Source organism: Tympanuchus pallidicinctus, unplaced genomic scaffold (genome assembly GCF_026119805.1).
Source record: "Tympanuchus pallidicinctus isolate F22 unplaced genomic scaffold, pur_lepc_1.0 scaffold10, whole genome shotgun sequence".
In the NCBI taxonomy this organism is placed as follows: domain Eukaryota; kingdom Metazoa; phylum Chordata; class Aves; order Galliformes; family Phasianidae; genus Tympanuchus; species Tympanuchus pallidicinctus.
In genome coordinates, this window is record NW_026294619.1 from 6,755,451 (window position 1) to 6,778,607 (window position 23,157).

General features: G+C 43.4%; 1 protein-coding gene across 3 annotated transcripts; it reads left to right on the plus strand.

Moving 5' to 3' along the window:
• Positions 1 to 6,259: 6,259 nt before the first annotated feature.
• NFKBIZ (NFKB inhibitor zeta) lies at positions 6,260 to 22,678 on the plus strand. 3 transcript variants are annotated; one of them, XM_052665051.1, is made up of 12 exons: positions 6,260 to 6,276; positions 15,053 to 15,192; positions 16,095 to 16,128; positions 16,236 to 16,342; positions 16,461 to 17,224; positions 17,662 to 17,767; positions 18,092 to 18,238; positions 18,585 to 18,648; positions 19,208 to 19,377; positions 19,818 to 19,928; positions 20,032 to 20,199; positions 21,197 to 22,678. In XM_052665051.1, exons 2-12 carry the CDS (start codon positions 15,064 to 15,066, stop codon positions 21,248 to 21,250), a joined length of 1,854 nt encoding a protein of 617 aa, XP_052521011.1. In that variant the 5' UTR covers positions 6,260 to 6,276; positions 15,053 to 15,063; the 3' UTR covers positions 21,251 to 22,678. The 3 variants fall into 3 exon arrangements, with proteins under 3 accessions (XP_052521011.1, XP_052520994.1, XP_052521003.1); XM_052665034.1 differs by lacking the exon at positions 6,260 to 6,276 and adding an exon at positions 14,531 to 14,843; XM_052665043.1 differs by lacking the exon at positions 6,260 to 6,276 and adding an exon at positions 14,531 to 14,843 and having other exon boundaries at positions 16,239 to 16,342.
• The last annotated feature ends 479 nt before the right edge of the window (positions 22,679 to 23,157 follow it).

Here is a 23,157-nt window from a genome sequence, read left to right on the forward strand (position 1 = left end):
ACATGACGAACACAAGCATCTGAAGTTGTCTGCTGGTTAGGGTAAGACTATTGGTTTTTTTTACTTTTTTTTTTTTTTTTTTTTTTCAGAAGCATGAATTAAAACTTCTTTGTGCTCATGGTTAAGTAATAGCAAAAAATGTTTGTCTCAAAATGCATATTTAACTTACAAAGCTCTTACTTACTAAGCCCAGATCATTTCTTTGTACTTAGTTCATGCTACGCATTGAGACTGTTCAGAAGGCTCTTGGTGGCAGTGGAAGTCTCTGTATGTTAGAAAAAAGAATGTGTTTTACAGGTGTCTTTTTTCTGTTATATGGATGATACTGAGATGCTTACAGTACAAAGAAGGCTGTAACGTATTATTGCCTGATGAGATTGGAAAAGCCATTCAAATAGCCAAAAAGCTCAGAGATTAAAAAGTTCCTATTAAAATGGGCAAGCTTGTGCACCAGGCCATGTTTGATCTGATTTGGTATCAGTTTATCTTGTTTGCCCTAACATCACATAACTTTTCTTCTTTTTATAGTTCCTTTAGAAATGTGTCACACTTCCCTTACTTAACTACCATATTATGTGTTGCATGTTGGGTAGAAGTTTTATACAGCAGTTTATAGATAAAAATCAGTTTGGTTTTTTTTTTTTTTTTCAGATGGTGTACGTATATTTGGAGAGGTGTGATCTGTGCAAGTGGCTCAAGCCTGGCACCAGACCCAGTACTGAAACACATTGTTTCCTGTTGTCAGTGTGTCAGTCCTGATGTATAAGAAAACTTTGTACGTAATGTAGGCTTCTTTCTCTGAGGGCTTTGAAAACCCAGGTGGCCAATGGAAAATCCTTCTATCACTTCATTACTTTAAGTAATGGATGAAATGGTGTAGTTTGGGTATGTGCCCGCTGCCATGTTAGGACATAAGCTGTGCTTGCCCTGAGGTGGCTTGAGAGCTAGGCTGGAGGAGGTGGGGGACTGCTGTTGGGTTGCCCTGGGGTTGCACTGCAGCCAGGATTCACAGCTGAGAAGCAAGTAAGCAGGGTGCACTGCCAACAATACCCTGTTTGACTTGGAAAAAATCCCTCAACTATGAATTCCTGGTAAATGGAAGTGAGTATACACCGAGGCAGAACTGCAAAATGTTTTCTGTTCTTCTGTCCCCCCTCTCGTTTAATGCTGACCCTAGAAGGAAGCAGGATCTGAGGCAATGTCCTGTGGAGTCACCTAAGTTGCTGTTCTGTGAGCTTCTGTGCTGCCATTGTGTCCCATCTGCTCATCCAACTGAAAAAGGAGTAGGGGGCTGCAAAGTGTAAGATGCTTTTCAGTGTGATGTGAGATCAGGCCTCAGACATGCTTAGAGAGGAAAGGGGGAATAAGGAATAGGAAAGAGGGGAAGCAAAAATAACAGGATTGAGGGGAAGGAAGAACGTTGTGCAAAGGTCTTCTGTGGTTCTGTGGAGATGTGTTCTTCTCCATCGAGGAGAGAAATGAAGTTACTTAGTCATGCCAAGGTTTTCATAGGTGATAATAGTAACTGTGAGGGATGGAGTCACTTCTGTGACGTGACACCCTGAAATACAAATATAGCTTTCCAAATATGTTGAAAAGGAACAGTTCTTCTCACTCAGGCTATTCAGACACTTCTTTCTCAACTCCCTTCCTGACTGTAATGCAATATAAGTTGTTAGTTAGGCACTGCTGTAAAACTTTTTGCTTATGACTTGTTTATACAGCCATATGTACTGGGTTGTCAGACGTCTGTAGACATGATAGATAACAGAGGTGAAGAACTTTTTAAACCAAACCCAAAACACAGAATAAGGAGCAGTGTACAAGCAGGCTTTCATCATGTGCCAGGTGCTGTTCAGAGCTGGTGGTGACTCAGAGAAGGTCTCTAACTTTCCTGAAGTGAAACAAGTGCTTGGCACAGAGGGGTCTGGAACCTGAGTTTCTGACAGTAGGGCTGGAGCGTTTCTGACAATAAGGCTGGAGCCAAACACATCTGCATCACTGGTCAGTGGTGCTACACTGGGTCTAACAAAGAGGTGAGACCTGAGGGGTTTTGATCCAGTTTGTCGTGTTCATCCCATGTTTATCACTGCATCTTTAGTTAGCAAAGTACTGCATAATTTCCAACATATCAACTGTCCTCCTTATGGTACAGGAAGCTCTGAAATGAAGGAAATGTTTTGTTATCTCTCCAAATCTGAATCTTGGAGTCTCTCCTGAAATGTTTATTCTGTTGCTTTCACACATCTGAGCTCTCATATTGAGATTCGGCCCAGAAGTGGGCTAGGGAACCTAATTGTTATCCTTCTTTACTGCTTGTTTTACTACATCTAGTCCTTTGGAATAAAATAAACTGGTCTGTTTTCTGATTCTGTCAGAGTGAATTGCATAGGAACTTCTCTGCCTGGAGTGGAGCTGAGGGATTTTATGGGAGGATGCTAGGAAGTTAACAGCATTGGAATAGCTTTCTGTGAGCCCTACATGCAGAGTGAGTACGTAACTAAACCCAAGTGAAAGTACAGTACGCTCTGCCCTGCATCTTAATTGTGTCAGCTGGGATGGGCTTAACAGATTAGTGAATCATTAATGAACGTGCCTAGAAGGGGATTTTGAGGCATGGAAAAAGAGCTTGGGATGACTCTCAAATGAAAGCTCTCTCAAATCTGCCATTGATAGTGGTTCATCTTTTAATTCCTAAGGCTTAAAAATGAATGGCACAAATACCACTAGGTGATACTCTATGTAGGTCACTCCAAAAGTAATGCCTCCAATTTATTTCCATGGAAACTACAACAGATACAAAGAGCACAACATTGCTTGATAGATTTAATTCTTAATTACGCAACACTGGTTTTCAGCAGTCACTACCATTAGCTCTGAATTTTTTCCAGTGATGAACAGGAGTCTGCATGCTATGCTTGTTGAAATCTACACCAGTGGAGGTGACCCACTGGTTGCCACTGCAGAAATGCACTCTCTACTGCCTCAGTGTTCACATCTGCTGTTTGGTCTCTCTCAGCATTCAACAAGTATCGAAGGATGTCAGTGAGTGTCTTTTTTTTTTTTTTTTCCCCTCATAGAGCAATTCAGTGACACACCTTTGCTTCAAACGTGCTTTCATATCATACATCACTTTGTCAGACTGCAATCTGCTGCCGTCAGTCCTGTGTCAACAAAATGTAAAGAAATATTTTGGGATGGTTTAACCTCAACTGCCATACTGCCAACATCTGATGTAATTTTATTATTACGTAATAAAATAGGAGGCATTACTTTCAGAGCAGCCTTTGTAGACAAGTATATTTTACCTCCTGTTTTCATGCTTGAGCCTTCGGCATATTTTTGAGTCTGGTTTCTTTTTGGTTCAGCCTGATGCAGGGCTCTCCTTTCTCATTCTGCCTGAATGTCTGCTGCAGCCTGTTTGCAATGATTGGGATTTGGTACGGCATGAGTGCTAGTCTACCACACCATGGCAGCTTGCTCTGAAGGATCTCACAGAATAGCTTCAAGGTATGACTTGCCGTTTGGGGCTCACCAGGTTTTTACTCATGTTACCTGAGGAAAAAGCAGAATAAGCAGAACGCGCTGATGTTTTTTCCCTTGCAGTTCTGCACTCAGTTCTTTCCAAACCTTCTTCCTCTCTCTTATTCCCTGGGACAAGTGAGTCAGATTTTCCAGAACCACTTGCCCTTTTTCACTACCTGAATCAGATTCTCTCTGGTCAAGGCAGATATTTCTGTCTTTGCTGTTTCTTCCTTCTAATCTTCCCATTCTGGTTCGTCTTTAACATTTTTGCCCTTTGTGTTTGTATTATTAGTTGCTTCTGCTGTGTCTTTTACCTTTCATAAGTAACACACACACCAAAAAAAAAAAAAAAAAAAGGAAAAGAGGTACTGTCTTTACAACTTAATTAAAAAAAAATCAAGAACTCAAGTAGCAATTACTTTTCTTGTAAAATGTGTCCAATAAATGAGTATTTTCCAATCCCACTGACTTCAAATCCACAATTTGCAATGTAGGTTTTGTGGCAACAGATTTATTCCTAATGTGTTATTGTCCTAATTTGTCTGTCTAGCAAATGCTGCTACAAGAAGATATTTTTATTTCGGACTGAAATTGACTCTTCTTCCTGTTCTGCTGCACGTTTTATGCTTTACTTTGTTACTTTGCCCTTCCGTGTCTCAGTTCCTGCTGCTTGTCCCATTCAGACTTTGTTTTTGCAGCAGCACTTAGAATGAGTGGATGGTCCTCCTCCCAGGGCTGACCTCTGGTGAGTTTGCAGCTGATTGTATTTTATAATGGCTTTAGGACACAGAGCACTTCAGCTACCCTGGTTGGGGAGGCAGCTTACACCTATGAGGAAAGAGCTGGATGAGCTGAGAGTTGCTCCAGGTATTGGTGAAGGGATGTGGATGGACCATCATCTTTGCAAAGAGAGATCTTCGTCTCCTGGGGAGGTCTTGAGAGGCCACTCAGGCCTCCCACTGCTGCAAAGCTGCAATGGGAGTGAGCTGGGTGAGGGCCTGGTCTGTGGCACTGCCTTGCCATGTGTTACACAAGGCTGAGGGCACTCTGGGCCTACAGCTGCCCAGCAAATTCTTGCCCCGGCTAGAAGAAAATATCTTTATTTTGAAGAAGTGTTGAGCCCATTGAGATTATCAGTTGAACATGTTCCAGTGATATAATAGATCTGAGAACAGGAAGATGGAGCCCACACAGCGTTTCCTGCCTGCAGGCGGAAGGTTTCAAAATTATCACCTTTGGGAAGAAAAAGTTCTTTCCTACATCTTTCAGCTTGCTGAGGCAGGGTGAAGGTGGGGGTACAGTCTGACTGGTTTTTATTTTACTCTCTATTTTTTTTTTTTTTTTAAACATCTCCTTCCCTTGTGGGAAGCACAAGGGATACAAGGGGATTAGGGGTTAAATGTTCTTATCTCGTTAGTAGATGTGTGTTAACTGTGCTTAAGAAAGTCTAATGAAATGCATCAAAGCCAGGAAATGTTTCTTCTGAGAAGATCTGAGTGTCCTCTCCTTGTTGGCTACATTCTTTGAGCTAGGAGGGTTCTGGCATGTGGCCCTGGTGAAAGGGGAAGAAAAGCAAAATGATATTTAAGGAGCCTTTTTCCTTTTAGGAAAGTCTTGAACTTCTCCCGTGACAAAGATTTGAAGTTTATCTACTGAAGAGATGACTGCTTTACATCCATTGCATCTATGACTAAGGGGAAGTTTTTTTTTTTTTTTTTTTTTTTTTTTTAAATAAAATCAAGCTTCTGATTGTGTAGAGTTTGCACGATGTAAGTGATAGTAGCTTCTGTGAAATTCATTTCAGCCTTTCTGAAGGCAAAACCTCCCTGAAATCCAGACACTCGCCAAGGAGAGAGGTATTGTTGCCTGCTCTTTATCGTGAAGGCTCAAGCTGTTCGGTTTTTGCTTGTTTTTTTGTTTTGTTTTAAATCCATGGGATGCTTGCTTTCTTTGTGGCTGCTGTACAGGCAGCTGCTTGTACAGATTACACTGTAGCACAGTGACAGAAGAGGGTTACAAAATGCTTCTGAGTTTCTTGCAGCTGCAGGCACAGTGCTGAAAATAGAAGGTGGAACCAAACAGCATGAGGAAAGAAATCCTGCCCAGTTGCACGCTGCAGGTTTCTGTTCCCTTGCGTTGTTGTAACAGACCTCTTTCATTGCTCTTGCTTTAAAAACATACGTCAGTATGTTCTAGACCATATTTGGCAGCATTACACCAGCTTGGGGTTTCCTGCCAGCCTCCCTGGCAGGGGAATGTCCCTGATGGGGCTCACCCTGCCTGGGAAATTCCACCGTACAGAAAAAGTCCAGGGAGCCACTCTCACACTGCCGTCCTCCACCCTCCCGCTTCCTCTCACATGTCATAACATTCCCCTCTGGCCCTCCCCGATTAACCAGAGCTAAAAGATAAATGGTGCCTGGGCACTGCAATAAAAACAGCCCTGTGGGCACTCAGCCTGGAGCTCTAAAACGTAGGGAGGTGTTTAGGGAGTCTTTTTTTTTAAAAAAAAAAAAAAAAAAAAAAACACAAAAACTTTTTTTTTTTTCTTCACGTGACTAAAAAGCCAGAATAAGTGAGATGTTTGGTGGTAGTTTCCCTGCTGTCACTTCTGTTTCATATTGTTAAGCCTCAGAGGAACTTTTCAGTCATTCTCGCAGATGTGGCCATAAGGGACGATCGCTTGCCAGTGGGGTACAAGGAGACGGCTTGTATTCCACACAGCTCTAACTTCGCTCTTCTGACATGAAGGTACTCTATTATTTCTGTTTGCTTTATTCTTTAAAAGCTGTAATTGATTGGAACTTACATATTACATATATGCACATAGCACACGTCTGCATTGGGGTTGGGTGTAGAAGACGGGTTGGGTTTTGGATGGGTAATGGGTGATAACCAAGAAGGAAGAAACCACAAGAAACTGTGGGATTTTGAAAGCTCGCAGTGGGTCTAGGGACAAAACACAAATGGAAATAACTGCAGTTTTTCACCCCAAACAGCTTTGATGCTTCAGGCAATTCTCTATGAATATAATCTTTTTTTCAGGAGAGGGTGTAATCATTTTCCAGAGTTAGGACAGGTGGGCAGCTAGAATCAGGGCAATCAGGAAGAGAGATTGGTAATGGGTGCAAGTGTTTTGGGTATCTTGATTACAGCATGTTGTTTGTTTGCTTAATCTAGTGAGTAATCAGCAAAAAAATCAGCATACAAGTTTGCCGGTTTCAATAGGACAGGAGTAAACTTGTCACGGTGCATTTAGACTGCTGACAGCATAGCAAAAAGTATAAGAGCAGGGATTTATGCTTGCTTTTGAGATTTAGCAAAAGCCTGTGGGAATAAAAAGAAGTACATCTAATGAACCCAAACTTCGCTTTAAAATCCAGTACGCTGTAAGTTTAATGAACCAGGCCATAAACTCCTTTTCACCACCTGGTGAGGGTTTCTCTGGCTTACCACATGAGGTTGATTATGCAGCATCCTGATTTGCTACCTGTGCTTGTATCTGCAGCTTGGGAGGCAGCTCAGTACTGAGCTTCTTGGAGAGAACAAAACGCAATTGTAGCCACGCTACCTGAGACAGATGTATGGCTGAGGATGGGGAGCATGCAACTATTTGAGATAGAAGCCGGGTATTTTCAGTTGGGACATCCTGGCTTCCCTCAAGGCCCCTAGGGACCCCCTAGAGAAAGGCCCAAATCCTGGATGCTTTGTTAGCAGGTCTGTGTGACCAGCTAGTGAGGGAAAAATGTCACCTAGGGACACTGGGAACAAAGCCATATTTCTGCTCCAAATTAAACTCTTGTATCACCTTTGTTCCTGAAGCAATCAATTTATTTTTGGCTACTGACAATTTTTATTGATTTTTTTTTTTTAATACAGAAAGCCATATTTCCCTTTGCATTTAATGGAGGTTGATAGGAGAAGCGTGTGTGTGTGGGGACCAAACACCCTCTGCCTTCAAGTGCCAATGGCTAGTTGCTGGCAAAGCTCTGGGACTGCATGCTGTTTTCCTGGGCATGTCCTTCCTATCCCCAGCCTCCCAGAACAGTAGAATGCCAGGGGTGGCCCCAGCCCACCCTTCTGCTGTAGCCCAGGGTTTTGTGGACAGCAAAACACAGTTCTGATGATGCTGCCAGAAAACCTGAGTGCAGTTTTTGCATCCCCAATTACCAGCTCCAGGAGACAAAACGTGTAAGACTAGTCTAGCGCTGCCTTAAGCCTTGCTTTCTTTACAAGAAATTGGCAAGAATTGAAAAGGAGACTAAAAATCCATGGTCTAGCTTCCATGGAAAGCAGTGTCCTGTGAGACAGGATGTGTCTGGTTTCAGGCAATACATCCTTCCAGCTGAGAACTAAAGGAAAGAGCCAAGGTGTGAGAACAGTTTTCCATGATGCCCCACTAATTCCAAAGGGTTTCTTTTCAAGTTTCTTGCTATTTTTTGCTAACTGCTGCACATCTTGCATATTAATGTAATGTGTTGTTACTATCCATTGTCATGGATTGCTTTCTAAGTGTGTAGAAACTTACAGAGTCAAAAGAAGACATGACACTAGTATCTTTTTCATGATATTAGTACCCTTCATGCAGGTGTAGGAATTACACTGCTGAGACATATGTGCCAACAAATTCTGATAGTGATGTTGTCCTACTTGAGGATGATTGAACACGTTTAACTGTGGATAAATCCTGCCCTGAAATTTGAAATTCATCTCAAGCATCAGGAAAATTTTTATATTGCTGCTTGGATGAAACCAACATTTTCCTTACAGTAGCAAAATCTTACTTGGCTGCCTTGGTTTAGGTGCTTTTTAGAAAAGTGAGAATATTTCCTGTTTATTGAATTTTTGTCTGACTAATGGAGGACAGTTCCACAGCTGAGTTTTGGGACTTTCCTGGGGTCAAATAGCCATGTGATTTGAAAGCTGGGATTTCTTTAGTAACTGGAAGTCTGAACTAAAGGTATTTAAAATGTATGGTATGAAAATCATAGTGAAATAAGATCAAGACATAAGACGTGCAAGAACAGCAAGCGCTTTGCTGCAGTAAGCCTTGAGTTGTTAAAGTGGTGCGAGTCTCAATGGTGTGAGACACTCAGCACTGTCTTGTTTCTGCCTGGGACTTCCTGCATGCTGATGTGCACTCTCAGACTGAGCAGATCCTTGCATATCAGCTGTGTAGGATGGTGGAAATCAGTGCTGAAGCTCCCTGCAGGTGTTGATCTCGCTGCACAGCTACAGCGTAGTTGATCTGCATGTGTGCTACCACTGTGCCTGGGATTTCTGGCCAGGTGTCAGCCCGGTGAGAACTACTGTGAAGTAGATGTGACTGAGTTATTGAGTCCAAGAAGTGGGTAATTTTTCAAAATCTGTCTGGGCAACATTTTTGAGTAGAAAAACATGTTTGAGAAGCCTAAATGTACGGTAATCTCTGTGTTAGTCTATCCAGTACTACCCAGTACTATCCAGTACTCTGTAAACTGAGAGACTGTTTGGTCCTAGGCAAAGTACAGTTTGAAAACTCTATTTTTCTGGTTTAAAGCTTTTCTGAGATAAAGCAGTTTTTCTTCGTATTTCTGCATGAATGATACTACTGCATTCTGTGTGACAACTTTCTATCCCCTATGAGAACGTGATTCTGTTTTCCTGGTAGTCAAAGTTGTCCTTGTTTGTAGAAAGTAAGGAGACTGAAATCCAAGCCTGCTGGAGCCTAGCCCATTGCCTTGGTTGTAGCACTGCTCCCGTGTCTGACAGCAGAAAACAAAAATGAATGTGGGCTTAGAATGATCGATAGGTTTTTGTCCTAGGTTGGCCACCTGAGTTAGGAGGAAAAAGGCCTTTGGTATGAATCATAAGGAAAGCTCATGCTTACATCTTTAAATCTACAGTGGTCTCAACAGCACTGAGAAACTTGATTAACTCCCTTTCTAAACCAGAATATTGTAAGCATGGTGTTTTGAGACAGGAACTTGTACTATTTACTTCATGTATGCATACTGCAGTACGTCTTCCAGTTGACATGTGATGTTGCCCTTTGCTATGGGGAAACGGCATTTTGCTCTGTATTTACATGCTGTGACATCAGTGGTGCGTGTGTGTCTTAGTGATGAGTTCCTACTGCAAGGTACTAATGAGATAGAGCAGCTTATGAGAAAACATGACTAATCAGGGCAGTGAGTATGCCAAAAGGAATGTCCACAAATACAAGATGTACAAAGGAGACTGTTTACTTGTAAAGAAATCAGCTTAGGCAGCTTTGAACGCTTACAGGTTCAGAGTTTCTTTTTCCCTGTACTGATTTCAGCTGCTTTACATACACAGTGTGAAAGAATCTACTTGGGAGCAAGCAACTTTTTTTTTTCTTAAATATCAAACAAACAAACAAAAAAGCAGAATTGAGAGCATTCTTCTGATCAAAGGAGTAAGCCCTAAAAGATACACGGTAAACAGTCTGAGGTTTTTCTCTAATATGAAGAACTATACACGCTCCCTTTTGAAGTTCAGGCTAATCCTAGAATGGCAGTCATGGAGACCAATGTCGAGGAAAAATGTAGCAATACAAGTAGAGCAGACGGAAGGAACACAGTCTCCTCTGTACTAGCTTTTAGAGGGAAAAAAAAAAAAAAAAGCATCATGGCCTGTTTCCAACCTGCCAACACGTGGTCTCTTAAGTTGTTAGGGCAAATGTGCTTATTGATCCTGGAGAACAAGTCTCTGGGGTGAAGTTGTTACTAAGCTTTCATCTCCAGTTTTCTTGGTGCTGTTCAAAAAGCCAACTCAGTGTTATGTTGGACTGTTTGGAATTTGTACGCTGCGTAGAAATGCTTCTGGCACACAGAGGTGTGGCAGCTGTATTCACGCACCTTGACTCAAAGCCTGTAGCAGGAATCTAATTATACCTATTTCAGAATAAGCAACATTTGACATCCACACAGCAAATATTCACTTGCATTAAGCAACTGGACAGTAAACTACCATTTTTATTTTCAGTATAAGAAATACCACAGAGGTCATACAATTCCAGAAATGTGTTGCAAAACCAAATTCTTGTTACTATTAGTTTGTCCCTGCCAATTTACCTAAAGGCTGTTCTGTGTTGTTCAGTGCTGCCACTTAGGACAGCCTGAGGAGGCTTTAGACCACTCCCATTCCCACCAAACTGAGCTGCTCTGGGGGCCGGCACTCTCCTTGTGCTCCACAGTGCATTAGGAGTGGCCATATATCTGGCAGAGACAACTGTGTACTGCAGTAAAGTGAAAGCAAAGCTCTGCTTTCTGGGGTTGATTTATTTGAAGTCGATATCCCTTATTGCATTCACCCCAGTGTGTGCCCCAGGGACCGGGCAGTGCAGGCACAGATGCTGTACAGGCTGTCCATTTCCGTACAGCAGACTGGCCGTATTCATAAGGCATAACCCTTTGCTGTGATCTCTTCTGAGCCCTGTGTGGCCTCGGGACATATTTTCCATGCTTGGTTTGTTGTTGGTTTGGGTTTTTTTTTTGGTTTTTTTTTTTGGTATTTTTTTTTTTCCCTCTTCAACACTGAGTGCCTGAAATAACACATCACTGCCAACACAGTGCTACTTTTGAAGCAAGTTGTTGCTGCACATGTGACGTGGAGCTACAGCTTCCAGGGGATTTTTCAGAGGGGGAAGATGAGGAAAGATGCTTTTTGGAGAGTCATTCAAAATAGCGGGAGGTAAACTGGCACAGCCTTGCCTGTACAATTGCTTGTAGGGAGCAGTCCTAGAGCAAACCATGCTGAGGTTTCATCCTCAGGAGTTGGTGATGCCAGAACTGAGCTCATGGACATTCCCTGTTACCAATCCTGGGAACAGGATATGAGGGTACGCTGTGGGGCTGCGTCATTTGACCATATAAAAGTAGGGGTTGGTTTGGTTGGATTGGTGATCACTTACCTATGAAGCTAAAGAGGATGATATAGGGTGTTAAGAGGAAGTAATTTGCAAGCATTTGCAAACCTCTACCTGAGCTGTGCAGCCCAGGTTTTTCAGAGCTGGGAGGGCTCGATCCCCTCCATTACCTGTGCTGTGGGCCTGGCAGAACTCATTGCACCAGTTGTCCCCATCCAATAATGAGGCAGTTTCACAAAAAATTTCCTTCTGGTTTCTTTAATGTTATGCTGCAATATGGCCTGGAAGTCCCCTTCCCCTTCCAGCTCAGACTATAGGCATTTTGTGAGAAAGGATAAACCAGAGACGGTTGAAAGCTGGACAGGAAAAAATCTCTCTTGGTCTGAGGTTATGTTGTCATGATTAAAGTGCTACTCTCAGCACCAGGACCCAGAAGTGAGGGAAAACCTCGTGGTTATGATTAGAAAATGTGATGAAAATAATGAAAATGTGTTTTAACAGAAACCCCCTAGAGCTCTGAACAGGCTTCTTGATCTGCTTCAATTTTGGGCAGTAGGTCAGCCGTTTTCTCATGTCAAGAACACAGTTATTTCAGGCTTCGTCCATGGGAAAGCCCAATATAGCATTTCCAGTGTGTCTTTGCTCGGTGCTGACTCTGAATAAGTCTCTGAATAAGACTCTGAATGGAGACAGGCAGCAGTGATTAATCTGCATGTTTAATTGGTAGCGAGGAAAGAAGCTGAGGTTTTGATTTGAAAACCGATACAGTGTGTCTCATTTTAGCAGCAATCTGAGATAGGAATATAAGCACATCTCACTATTTGCTGCTGTATTCAAGACAGGATTCATGGCAAATGTTGCTAATGTTGGCCACTAGTTGGCATTATTGATACATCGCAGTGAACAAGAGAAGGGGTGATGAGAACCTGGAGGCCGTTCCTTAAGGGAGCTGAGGAGTCCACCCATACTCAGGCTTCTTGGCTCTGCAGCTCCATGGGTTTTGCTGGGTTCAGTCAAAGCTGGCTGAAGCTGCCTGGTGAGTGCCTTCATAGATACCTACCCTACTGACCTCCTCCTCCCAGCTCGTGGCTGTCCATACAGGCTCTGCCAGCTCTCCTGGCAGGAGAAGAGGCGATGAGCCCTTCTGGTTGCTACCCTGCCTGGCAGGAATTTCCTTAGGCTGAAGACATCTGCTGGAGCTTTGGTCACCACAAATGTTACGTGGTGGTTGGGCTAAGAGAAACATTCAAGGTTTGCAGTATTAATAATTACAATTTGTAAATGTAGCAATAATTTGCCAGTAACTTGCATGGAGTGCTTTGAGAGGTTGCTGGGAGCCGGCTCATCTTGTGCAATGTTGGGTGTGTGTATTTTTGAAAGAGTCTTTTGTTACAGAGTTTGGTGGAATTAGACCTGTCTTAATCTGCTTTGATGGGGAGCAGATTTATGTCAGGAGACCTGATAAATGAGACGTTGCTGATGAAACACCTGAGAGCTGAGGTAGCATGAGGTATCAGAGTGTTGCCTGAAGTGGATTTTGTGTGGTACAATGACAGCAGATCAACAGTTCAGCCTCCAGTAGACTTGCAACTTTGAAATAGAATAGAAATTCCACAACCTCTTTGCAGTAAGGTAAAAACCTCATTATATTGTTTCGTAGGATAGTTTTTGTTTACACGTAGAGGCTAATCTTCAATTAAATCAGATCCAAAATGATTACGGAATAGCAGTGGTAAAGGTGTTGCTCCCTCTGCCTGTATGTGTTTTTATGGACCTTGCATGACCTAGTAGAATTAAGAGGAGTGAAATCCACTTCTGGTTTGACATCCATTTTTACCCTGGGCTTTTCTAAGGGAATTACAGACCACTATGACACTAAATCTATTTTTTTTTTTCATCTACATAGTTCTTCAATTCATGTTATTGTTTGTTAAAAGATAACATCCGTTCCCTGTAGCAGTTGGAGACCCTTCTGACCAGACTAAAACCATTTGCTTCCAATCTACAGTGCAGCAATGCAAAAATTAGATTAGATCAGTCAGATTTGTTTTCAGAAAGCCATGTTATGGATCCACCCATCAGTGTGCAAAGTGTGTCCTAGAGGTAAGGGATCTCAGCAAGTGCATTTTAACAAGAAAATAGTCAAAGTGCCTACCTGAAGCTAAGGTATCATGATTGAGATCTTGAGGTTTGGAGAACAAGAGGGCAAACTCACATGTTTAAAACATATAGCCTGATTTCAGAAGTCCTTGCTTGCATAATGCAGTTCATTGAAACCTGCTGCTGATAAGGGAGCAAATGAATTTCTTGCTTTATTAGACTATGCTATTTCTGGCATTGGTAGTGTTTGACTTCATTTTCTATGCTGCATTTGCCAATTTTACTGTCACTGCATAAATCTGATCTGTGGCTTAAAAGCAATGTTTTTGGAGTAGGAAATTGAGGATACTGCTAAGTGAAACCCTTTCCTCACTCGACAGGGGACAAAATGTTTGAATACTACAAAGTAATTCCCTCCTGCCTCCTCACAGCTGATTAATATAATTTCACGTTGCACCTGTCCCGTGTTTTTTTAGCACAATTAGAACATGTATAACAACCTAAATTATAGACCTCCAATTTGCATAATATCCTTCAGAAATACAGTGGTGTTTTACTGCATATTTTTGGGGCAGCCGCAGCGCTAACAACATCCTAATCACAACCTGCTGCGGCCAAGCACGGGCTCGTGTGACGGTGAGTTCTGCTGGCTCAGCTGCCACCGTAAGGTAGAAAAGGGAGAGGGGCGCCCTGTGAATACAGTTAACCGACCGGCGCGGTTGATGTCAAAAGCCAGCAAAAGATTGTGCTTAATGCAGGCTCCGCACAGCTTCGCCTCCCCGCTCTGCTGCTCTCCGCCTCCACCGCAGCACGAAAACAAGACAGCTCCGGTGCCTGCTCCGCGCTGGGCAGCCGCTGCGGGGTGACTCGGCCTGGCTGCGTGCCCCAGCCCCGTTCCGGGCGCGGCTGCGTCCCGCCTTCCCCCGCCGCCCTTACGGGAAGCGCGGCCCCGCCCGTGCCCGGGCCCGCCTCTGCCGGCGGGGCGGAGCCGCTATAAGCGCGGCGCGGTTGCCGCCGCCTGCCAGTCCCCGCCGCGCTGCCCGCTCAGCCCTGGACGTGCCCGTCGCCGCGCCGCAGCCCGCCGTTCTCCGCCGTCCGCCGCCCCGCGGCACCGCCATGATTGTGGACAGCAGCCGGGACGCAGCGCCCGACGGCGACGGCGGGGCTCTCAGCAGCCCTATTAACCTCGCCTATTTCTACGGCGCCTCGCCCCACTCCAGCGAGGGCAGCTGCTCGCCGGCGCATTCCGCCCCGGGCTCTCCGGGCTCGGACTCGGACCTCTCGGTGAGCAGCCGCGGCGGCGGCGGCCGGAGGGACGGCCGGGGAGGCGCCCGCCCCGCGCTGCAAGGTACGGCGGGACCGGGGCTGTGGGGAGGGGACGTGGTGGCGGCCGCGGGTCCGCGCTCGGGTTCTTTCCGGCCCTTTGGGCAGCGGGGCGCTGGGCCGGGCCTGATGAGGCTCTCGGCAGCGACTTTGGGTGCCTTCCACGGGCTCGTCCGCTTCTGTGAATGCCGACCCCGCGGCTTAAGCGCCGTCTTCCGTGTGCTCTCTCGACAGCGGAGCAGCACATGGGGGGAGGAAAGCAGCACAGAGGGCCGTTCCAGGGGGTCCGCGTGAAGAACTCGGTGAAGGAGCTCCTGCTGCACTTCAGGAGCAGCAAGCAGATGTCCTCGGGCCCCGCTGCGGATGAAGGCAAGGTAATGAGCGTTTTTCAGGGCTGACATAATGGGGTTTAACCGTGATTGAGGTTGGCGAGGGAAGGCACGCGATAAAGTTTCTGGTGTTATCTGATGGGGATGGAGTCATAATTCTTCCTTTTCAATGTGGAAGAAGTGAGCTGGGAGGAGACGGGCAAGACCGCTTTGGTGTGGGGCACCTGACCGTCTCTCTGAGCTTTGTTTTTTGAGGAGAGTTCAGATAAAGATGGGTTTGTGTTCTGTGCTTAGACAACCCCTGTTAGCCCACATGAGGTCATTCGTTTCAGGAGCGGAGAGCCTTCTCTGAGGAGAATTATATAGCAGCATATTGCATTCCTCCTGTGTAAAGGCAGACAGACTGCAGTCTGGAAAATAGGAGGATGTGAGAAACGCTGAGAAGCTTAGAGAGAGTTTTTCCTCACAGTCTGCCTTTTGACAGCGTGTTGGAGTTTCCTACACTGGTGTTGCCACTAGAAACTTTTTGCATAGAAAAGTATGGTATTCACGGTATTCACGGTATTAGAGAGAGAAAATGAGCAGGCTAATTCACATTTGAAAAAAAAAAAAAGAAAAAAAAGAAAAATCTTGTGACCTCACTGGGGAATGTTGTCTTCCTCTACGTTTTCTTGAGTTCTGTGGTATTGCAACAAATAGCTTATTAAAAAAGCCTTAAGAAAAAAGGCAGTTTTCATTTAAGTTGCATAAAACTCTTGATGTTTTCTAAACTCAATTGAAAACAATTAAATTAAGGCTTGACTGTCCTGTGCTAGGATTATTCTAAAGACATATTCTATGCTTATAGAAGCAGACTTCTGCTTCTGTTTGTTTTGTTTCGTTTTCCCTGGAATAGCGTTATAATGATTGAATAATCTGTTTTTGTTGTTTTTTTTTCCCCTCAAAAGGCACAAGGATTGGTGAATTACGAACCATACACAGGTAAGAGGAAACAAACACCTGAACATTTCTAAATACCCTACAATAATATTTAAAAAAATAAGTTGTAAGAATAATTGTTTATTTATTGATACATTTGTTTATTTTAGCAGAGTTGAAGAGCGTTTTAGGTCAGGGTGGCAAAAGAAAGGCTCCTGAGCTCCTTTCTGATGGACCTCCTTTCAAACGCCAAGTTAATGTTCACCCACATCTCCTGGTAAGCTTGAAGTAGTATTTTTTCTGTGCCTGTTTCTGTGTAATCAGAATGTATCTCCTAAAACAATATCTCTTTATATATGACTTTGTGGGGCTTGTTTTGCTGCTTTTTCTGACAGACGCCACCCCAGACCCCAACTTCAATGGATAACATGGAAGAGACGCATAAAAACGAACCAAAGCATGACAGCAGTTCTGATCTGCTTCAGAACATCATAAACATTAAGAACGAGTCCAGCCCTGTTTCCCTGAATACCGTGCAGGTTAGCTGGTTGCACGGTGTCTCCAGCCACAACTCACCTGGCGAACAGTACCACGACAGTCCGGGAGCACAGGCTTTCTCCCCACCCCAGAAGTACCAAGCATTCCAAGATCACGCCCCCCAAAATATGCTCGATCCTCCGCAGCATTACCAGTTTCCTTCATCGCAGAACCAGGATTTGTCACAGAACTACACTTCGGATGCATCTCTGGAGTACAGGCCGTTTTCTGCCAATGACCAGTCTCCAGGCTACCACCAGCACGCCTTCGAGGGCCATGAACTGCAGTATTGCCCGTCGCAAAGTTTCTCCTCCCTCCTGAACGATTCTGAAGGCTCGGAGAACATCTCTGCTCCCCTCCAGTCCTTGACCAATGCCCACCCGCAGGCTACTGTCAGCCCCCACGCCCAGAACTTCAGCCTGGCTCCCAGTAATGTCTGCAGCAGTCTTGAACGCAGTGTCTCTTTGGCCACTTTAAATGTCTCTCTACCACCCCAAAGTGTTGCCAGAAACACAACGCAGTTGGGCAAGTCGTTTTTCCAGTGGCAAGTGGAGCAGGAGGAAAACAAATTGGCTAACATCTCTCAAGACCAGTTCCTAGCAAAAGACTCAGATGGAGACACGTGAGTAGCCCTTATCTCACTGTTTCTGAAGTAGAAGGTTGGAGAACGCTTCTGTTCAGGTTTTGGCAGACCACTAAGTTGTAATGAAAGTTGTTTCTTAGTGGTGCTTGTGCCATGAGTGCAGTAGTTTCACCAGCTGTGGTCTTGCTGATGGGCTGTGATGCATGCAGTTGCAGCATATGTAGTAGATAAGATAGTTGTATCATCTCACGTCAGGTGCTTATTAGATTTTTATCTGGTAAATTGAGAGAAAAAAGATTGTAATTCAGATGCTTTAAATTGCCTTGGGAGGAAGGTGCCTGATTTTCCATCTTAGTCACTCAGATGAAGTTTGAAGCTGACAGGATAAAGCCATTCCCACAATGTACATTTGGAATTGCATAGTGACTTGAGCCCCAGTCTGTGTGGCTGTCTAACTGTTTTCCCTCTTTATGCAGCTTCCTTCACATTGCTGTTGCCCAGGGCCGACGAGCTCTCTCCTACGTTCTTGCGAGGAAAATGGCTGCTCTGCATATGTTGGATATTAAAGAGCACAATGGCCAGGTGAGGTTCTTGAACTCTTCCCACCCGCTTTGTGCACCTGAGTGCTCTGATGTCTGGACCCTGAGGAAAATGTGGTGAAATGCTTATTTAATATTAACCCCGAGATTTAGTCTGCATACTAATATTAACCTTGAGCTATTAATACTTCTTGGGATCACCTTGAGCTGGTAAAACTATACACTCGACTTTTTGTCCTGGCTTCCTGGTATTCATAATCATTGCTTAAATAATACTGGGTAGCTAGGCTTTTTATTTGTTCTAGTTGCTCTTTCCTGTTAGAGATCAGATGACTAATAGTTGAAATTTTCTTCTCAATGTTTGCAGAGTGCTTTCCAGGTTGCTGTGGCTGCCAACCAGCATCTCATTGTGCAGGATTTGGTTAGCCTGGGGGCTCAAGTCAACACCACAGACTGCTGGGGTAGAACGCCATTGCATGTTTGTGCTGAGAAGGGGCATGCCCAGGTCCTTCAGGTGAGAATGAGGCAGATACAGCTCTGCTGTATCCGTAGTGCTAACTCGGTATTAGCAGTTTTGGAGGGCTACAAAAATACTGCACCACTGCTTGTTGTTTTCCTGTGTAAGCCTTTTTGATATGTCTTAGACTCTACATTAACGGTTTAAAGTGAGGATTGCTCTTGCTCTAAGATTCCCACCAGTGAGGAATTAGGTAGTGTAGTATATGAAAACAATAAATAAGTCTTAAGTGTTTAATACCATTCTTGACTGCAACTTTGTTGCAGGAAGACTGTATACAAGCTTGAGGAAGCAGTATGTGGTTTAGGTAGACCTAAATGCCTATCTGTTGCCACATTTGTAGGCGATCCAAAAGGGAGCCATGGGGAGCAATCAATATGTGGACCTTGAGGCAACAAACTATGACGGTGAGTAGTTTGGGATTTATAATTTACAGTTTGCTGGGTGGTACGGGGTTTTATAGCTGCTGATGTGAATGTTATCCTGGGAAAAGAGCAATAAAATGGATTATATCTTTGCCGGGTTCAAATTCACAATTAGAATTGAAATTGCATTACAGTTGGCACATCTGTCAGATAAAAGCACAGCTTACCTCTGCCTGTTGAGATCTTTCCCTGTTCTCTCTTGCATGTGATTGACGTGTTTGGCATGCGAAGGATAGATGATAATAGGCTGTTGTTTAAAATGTAAGTGGCAGTGGTATATTGCTGGATACAGAATGCAGTATCTAGCACCAAATAGTTGTTTTAATTGAACCTATTTTCCATGCGATAGATCTTCCTGAAGAACATTCTCTAAAGAAGTATTTTAACAGAGATCCTTATGTGACTTGTCACTTAGAGTGACTAGCAGCTCAAATCCTGAGCCATTCAGGAGTAGTAGTCATTCTTACTTAGAAATGTGGAAGCAAACAACCCGTCAAGAATTTTGTATTACATTCATTAATGTTGAATTTTTCATGTTAAGGCTTGACAGCCCTGCACTGTGCTGTGCTGGCCCATAATGCTGTGCTGCATGAACTGCAAAACTGTCAACCACCTCACTCCCCTGAGGTTCAGGAACTTCTGCTGAGAAACAAGAGCCTGGTCGAAACCATCAAGACTCTGATACAAATGGGAGCTTCTGTTGAAGCAAAAGTAAGTAGAACAATTTTTGTGTAAAATGCCAGATCCAAAGAAGGCATGGAAGTGGATCGTGGCCCTTTCTCCCATGCCGCATCTCAGCCCACTTAACAGGAAGGAAGTAGATTCACTTGAAAGCTTCCTAAGCAACCTACAGCTTAATTTACCTAAGTGGAATACGAATGTTGCATTTATTAAGAAAACAAGGCATTATCAATGCAAATGAACCATGGGAAAAGGGAGGTGACAGTCTAATTTCTGGATTAAGAATGATACTATGCTGGTTGGAATTGGTTGTGCATTAAATTTAAGAATATGTTTGGAGCGTTGTAGTAATAGGGTGCTGATGATACACTGCTTTTGAGCTGTAAATTGTTGTCAAGTACTGCTTCCTGTCCAGACAGACTTTCAGTGAAATAAGTGCTATTGCTCAACGTTGTTTTCTTTTTTTGTAGGATCGCAAAAGTGGCCGCTCCGCTTTACATTTGGCAGCAGAGGAAGCGAACCTGGAGCTCATTCGTCTCTTCTTGGAGCTGCCAAACTGCCTCTCTTTTGTTAATGCAAAGGTAGGTAGATACAATCCAGGATGTGTACGCCTGTCACTGTGGCTGTACTGCAACTCATGCCCCTTGCTGGTTTTTTTTCACGGTCTTCCTTTGTCTTCTCCAGGCTTACAATGGCAACACAGCACTCCATGTGGCTGCCAGCCTGCAGTATCGGGTGAGTCAGCTGGATGCAGTTCGCCTGCTAATGCGAAAGGGAGCTGATCCAAGTGCCAGAAATTTGGAAAATGAACAGCCAGTTCACTTGGTTCCTGATGGCCTTGTAGGAGAACAGGTAAAATAAATAAATACAACAGCCCACCCAAAAAATCCCCAGACTTTTAGCCCCTGTCCTCCTGCACCGACACAGAAGCTGTATTTCTCAAAAATGTCCAAGTTTTGAGCTCTTGTAACTTCTAGGGAAAAGTTCCTGCAGATGGTGTTTTCTTGAGGGGTCTTTTGATGTTAGGATCAGGAAGAATATGCAGAGACCTGAAACTACAAATTTATTTGTATCTTCTTCCTCATCTCAGAAGCTTTTTTCCCATGAAAATAATGTTTAGAAGTATTTTTTCCATAAATGTGCAGCATATGGGAGGTCATCTCCTTTCTTGTACTGATCTCAGTACGATGTAAGGTCATGTTAGTAATTACAACAAGCAGTGAAAATGGCAGTTCTTAGGCTTGAATAACAGATGAAGAAATAGCAGTTGTACAAATATGTAACCAAAAAAGATGGCTCTTGAGCTAAGAAGCTAATAATCTGAGTAATTCTATTGGTTCAAATCTTGTAAAATTGGATCCATTCTTGTAAAATTGGATCCATTCTGAAATAGCTGAACTTGGAAGCTAGACTCAGATAAATGAGGAATGCAGAGTTCACAGAATCACAGAATGGCTTGGGTTGGAAGGGACCTCAAGGATCATGAAGCTCCAACCTTTTTCCCTTCTCCCCACAGGCAGGGCCACCAACCTCCCCATTTAATGCCAGACCGGGCTGCCCAGGGCCCCATCCAACCTGGCCTTGAACACCTCCAGGGACGGGGCATCCACAACCTCTCTGGGCAGCCTGTTCCAGCACCTCACCACTCTCATAGTAAAGAAGTGCCCCCTGACATCCAACCTGAATCTTCCCTGCCTTCAACTTAAAAACCATTTCCCTTTGTCATGCCATTATCTATCCTTGTAAAGAGTTCAGTTGGACTTCTAGTGTTGTTTTTTTTTTGTTTGTTTTAGATTGGTTTACTTTAAGATGATAAGTGCTAATGGTTTTGTCTTTTTCTTTTGTCTAGATAAGACGTATCCTAAAAGGGAAGACAGTTCAACAGAGAGCGTCGCTGTTTTGAGCTCCATGTTACTTGGAGTTACCGTACACTCACTGTCAGTCAGGCAGTCCTAATGTATCTGTAAATAGACCATTTGCCTGGTGTTGGCAAATGTTAGTTGTTTCTATGAAACAAAAGTATTTTGTTCACTATCATATAGTGGGTTATGTAAGTTTAGTGAAAAAAAAAAACAAAAACCAAAAAAAAAGCCATAAAAATCTAACAAACCAACAATTAAATTCCTCTGAGCAGATGGGAATGTTTCATTCCCAAGAATGTGGAACCTTTGCCTGGATACCTGGATTTTATAGCTATGACAAGCTAACTTCTGGACAAGGATGATTCTACAGTCAGTTTTGTTTGGAGATGGCTGATATGTGACAACACTGCAGAGTTTTTTGTCTGTGATAACACTTCAATATTAAGTGTAAGAGAAATATTTTTTTTTTTTCAAATGGGAATTTTATTTATATACCTTTGTGGCTTCCTTCCAGTATCCTGTGCATGATTGTATATAATCATTGGCATTGTTGTACACTTGTATAGTTCTGAGCATCTATGTGTAGATTGGGAATGAACTGAGGAAGAAATGAGTTGGCTGATCTTGAACTCCTAAATCACATATGAAATTTTAATTCTACACTGGGGCAAAAAAGAGCAGTTAAGAGGAATTGTCCCTAGCACTGATGTGTTTGTGCTTTTGGAGCTGTTAATAAAACCTGAGAACCATGCTTGTTCAGGGGACAGTATTGGGTGGTTTTGTACCCAGCAGAGGGGTTTTCTTTTGTCTGGACAGTAGATTGAGGGAGAAATATTGTGATTTACATAGTGTATATACCTTTGTCATATTTTAAGGATTATGATCCTGATTCACTGGAGATAATTAGCATGTACTTAGCTCTTGATGCATGTTGAAATCTCTCTATGTTCATTGTGATACTTAATGTTTGTAAGCCCCGCTAGTGTCAGTAGAACTTGAGCACATGCCTAAGTTATCTGCTGAATTGGGCTCTAGTCGATTCTAGAGATTTAGCATTTTTCACCTAAGCAGAGTTAGTCCATTTATGGCTTTACCTTATAGGTATTGTAGAGAGCCAATTGAAACTAATGTTTTTCTATTTTTAATAATTATAAATATTAATGCAAAATGTGTACTAATTATACTGTATACTTGTGTTCTGTTGGAGAAAGCTTCCTTCTCTCATCAATTTCATAACAATCCACGCTGGGCTGTAATCCCAGCAATATGTTCTCCTAATGGTCTTTGCTCTTAGCCTGTTCTCGCATCACACGCGATTCTCTGCCATAGCCATTAGTCTGATTGTGCTGTTGTGACAAAGTGTGTCTTGTAGGGAAGCTAAGTGGGAAAATCTAATATGCTGAGGCCGAGCTGTGATGTGTTTCTTGAAGGGTTTAATGTATCTTGTTTGAATAAACATGTTAATTACACGTTTTGGTGGTTACTGTCTGTGGTACAAATACTGATGGCAAAACCGAGCTTGAGATAAAACTGATTTAGCACAGCAATACCGTGAGACTGGTGAAGGTCCTTCTGCGAGGTATGAGATGGAGTCTCCCTTCTGTTTCACTGCTCATGCTTACTTTTCCATGCTGTTTTTTTTTGTGGGTGATCCTAACGTGTTTTGAGTCATGTACCATGTGGTTGCCTGTATTTGGTGGCTGTGCCTCAAATAGGAATTAGAATTTGCATGACTTAGCGACTAAATTGTTACCTGAACAATTTCTCACACAGAGGATCTTTTATTCTTTTGTTGTCCCTATATGAAAGAATTTCAATTCTCTAAAAAATTTCATGTTTTCTGTTATTTTTCTTGCCTGCCTTCTGTTCTGGCAGCTCAGATATAGTCAATTTAGCACTGATGAAAGTCCATGCAGGTTATACGCTTGGGGAAAGACTGTTCTCATTT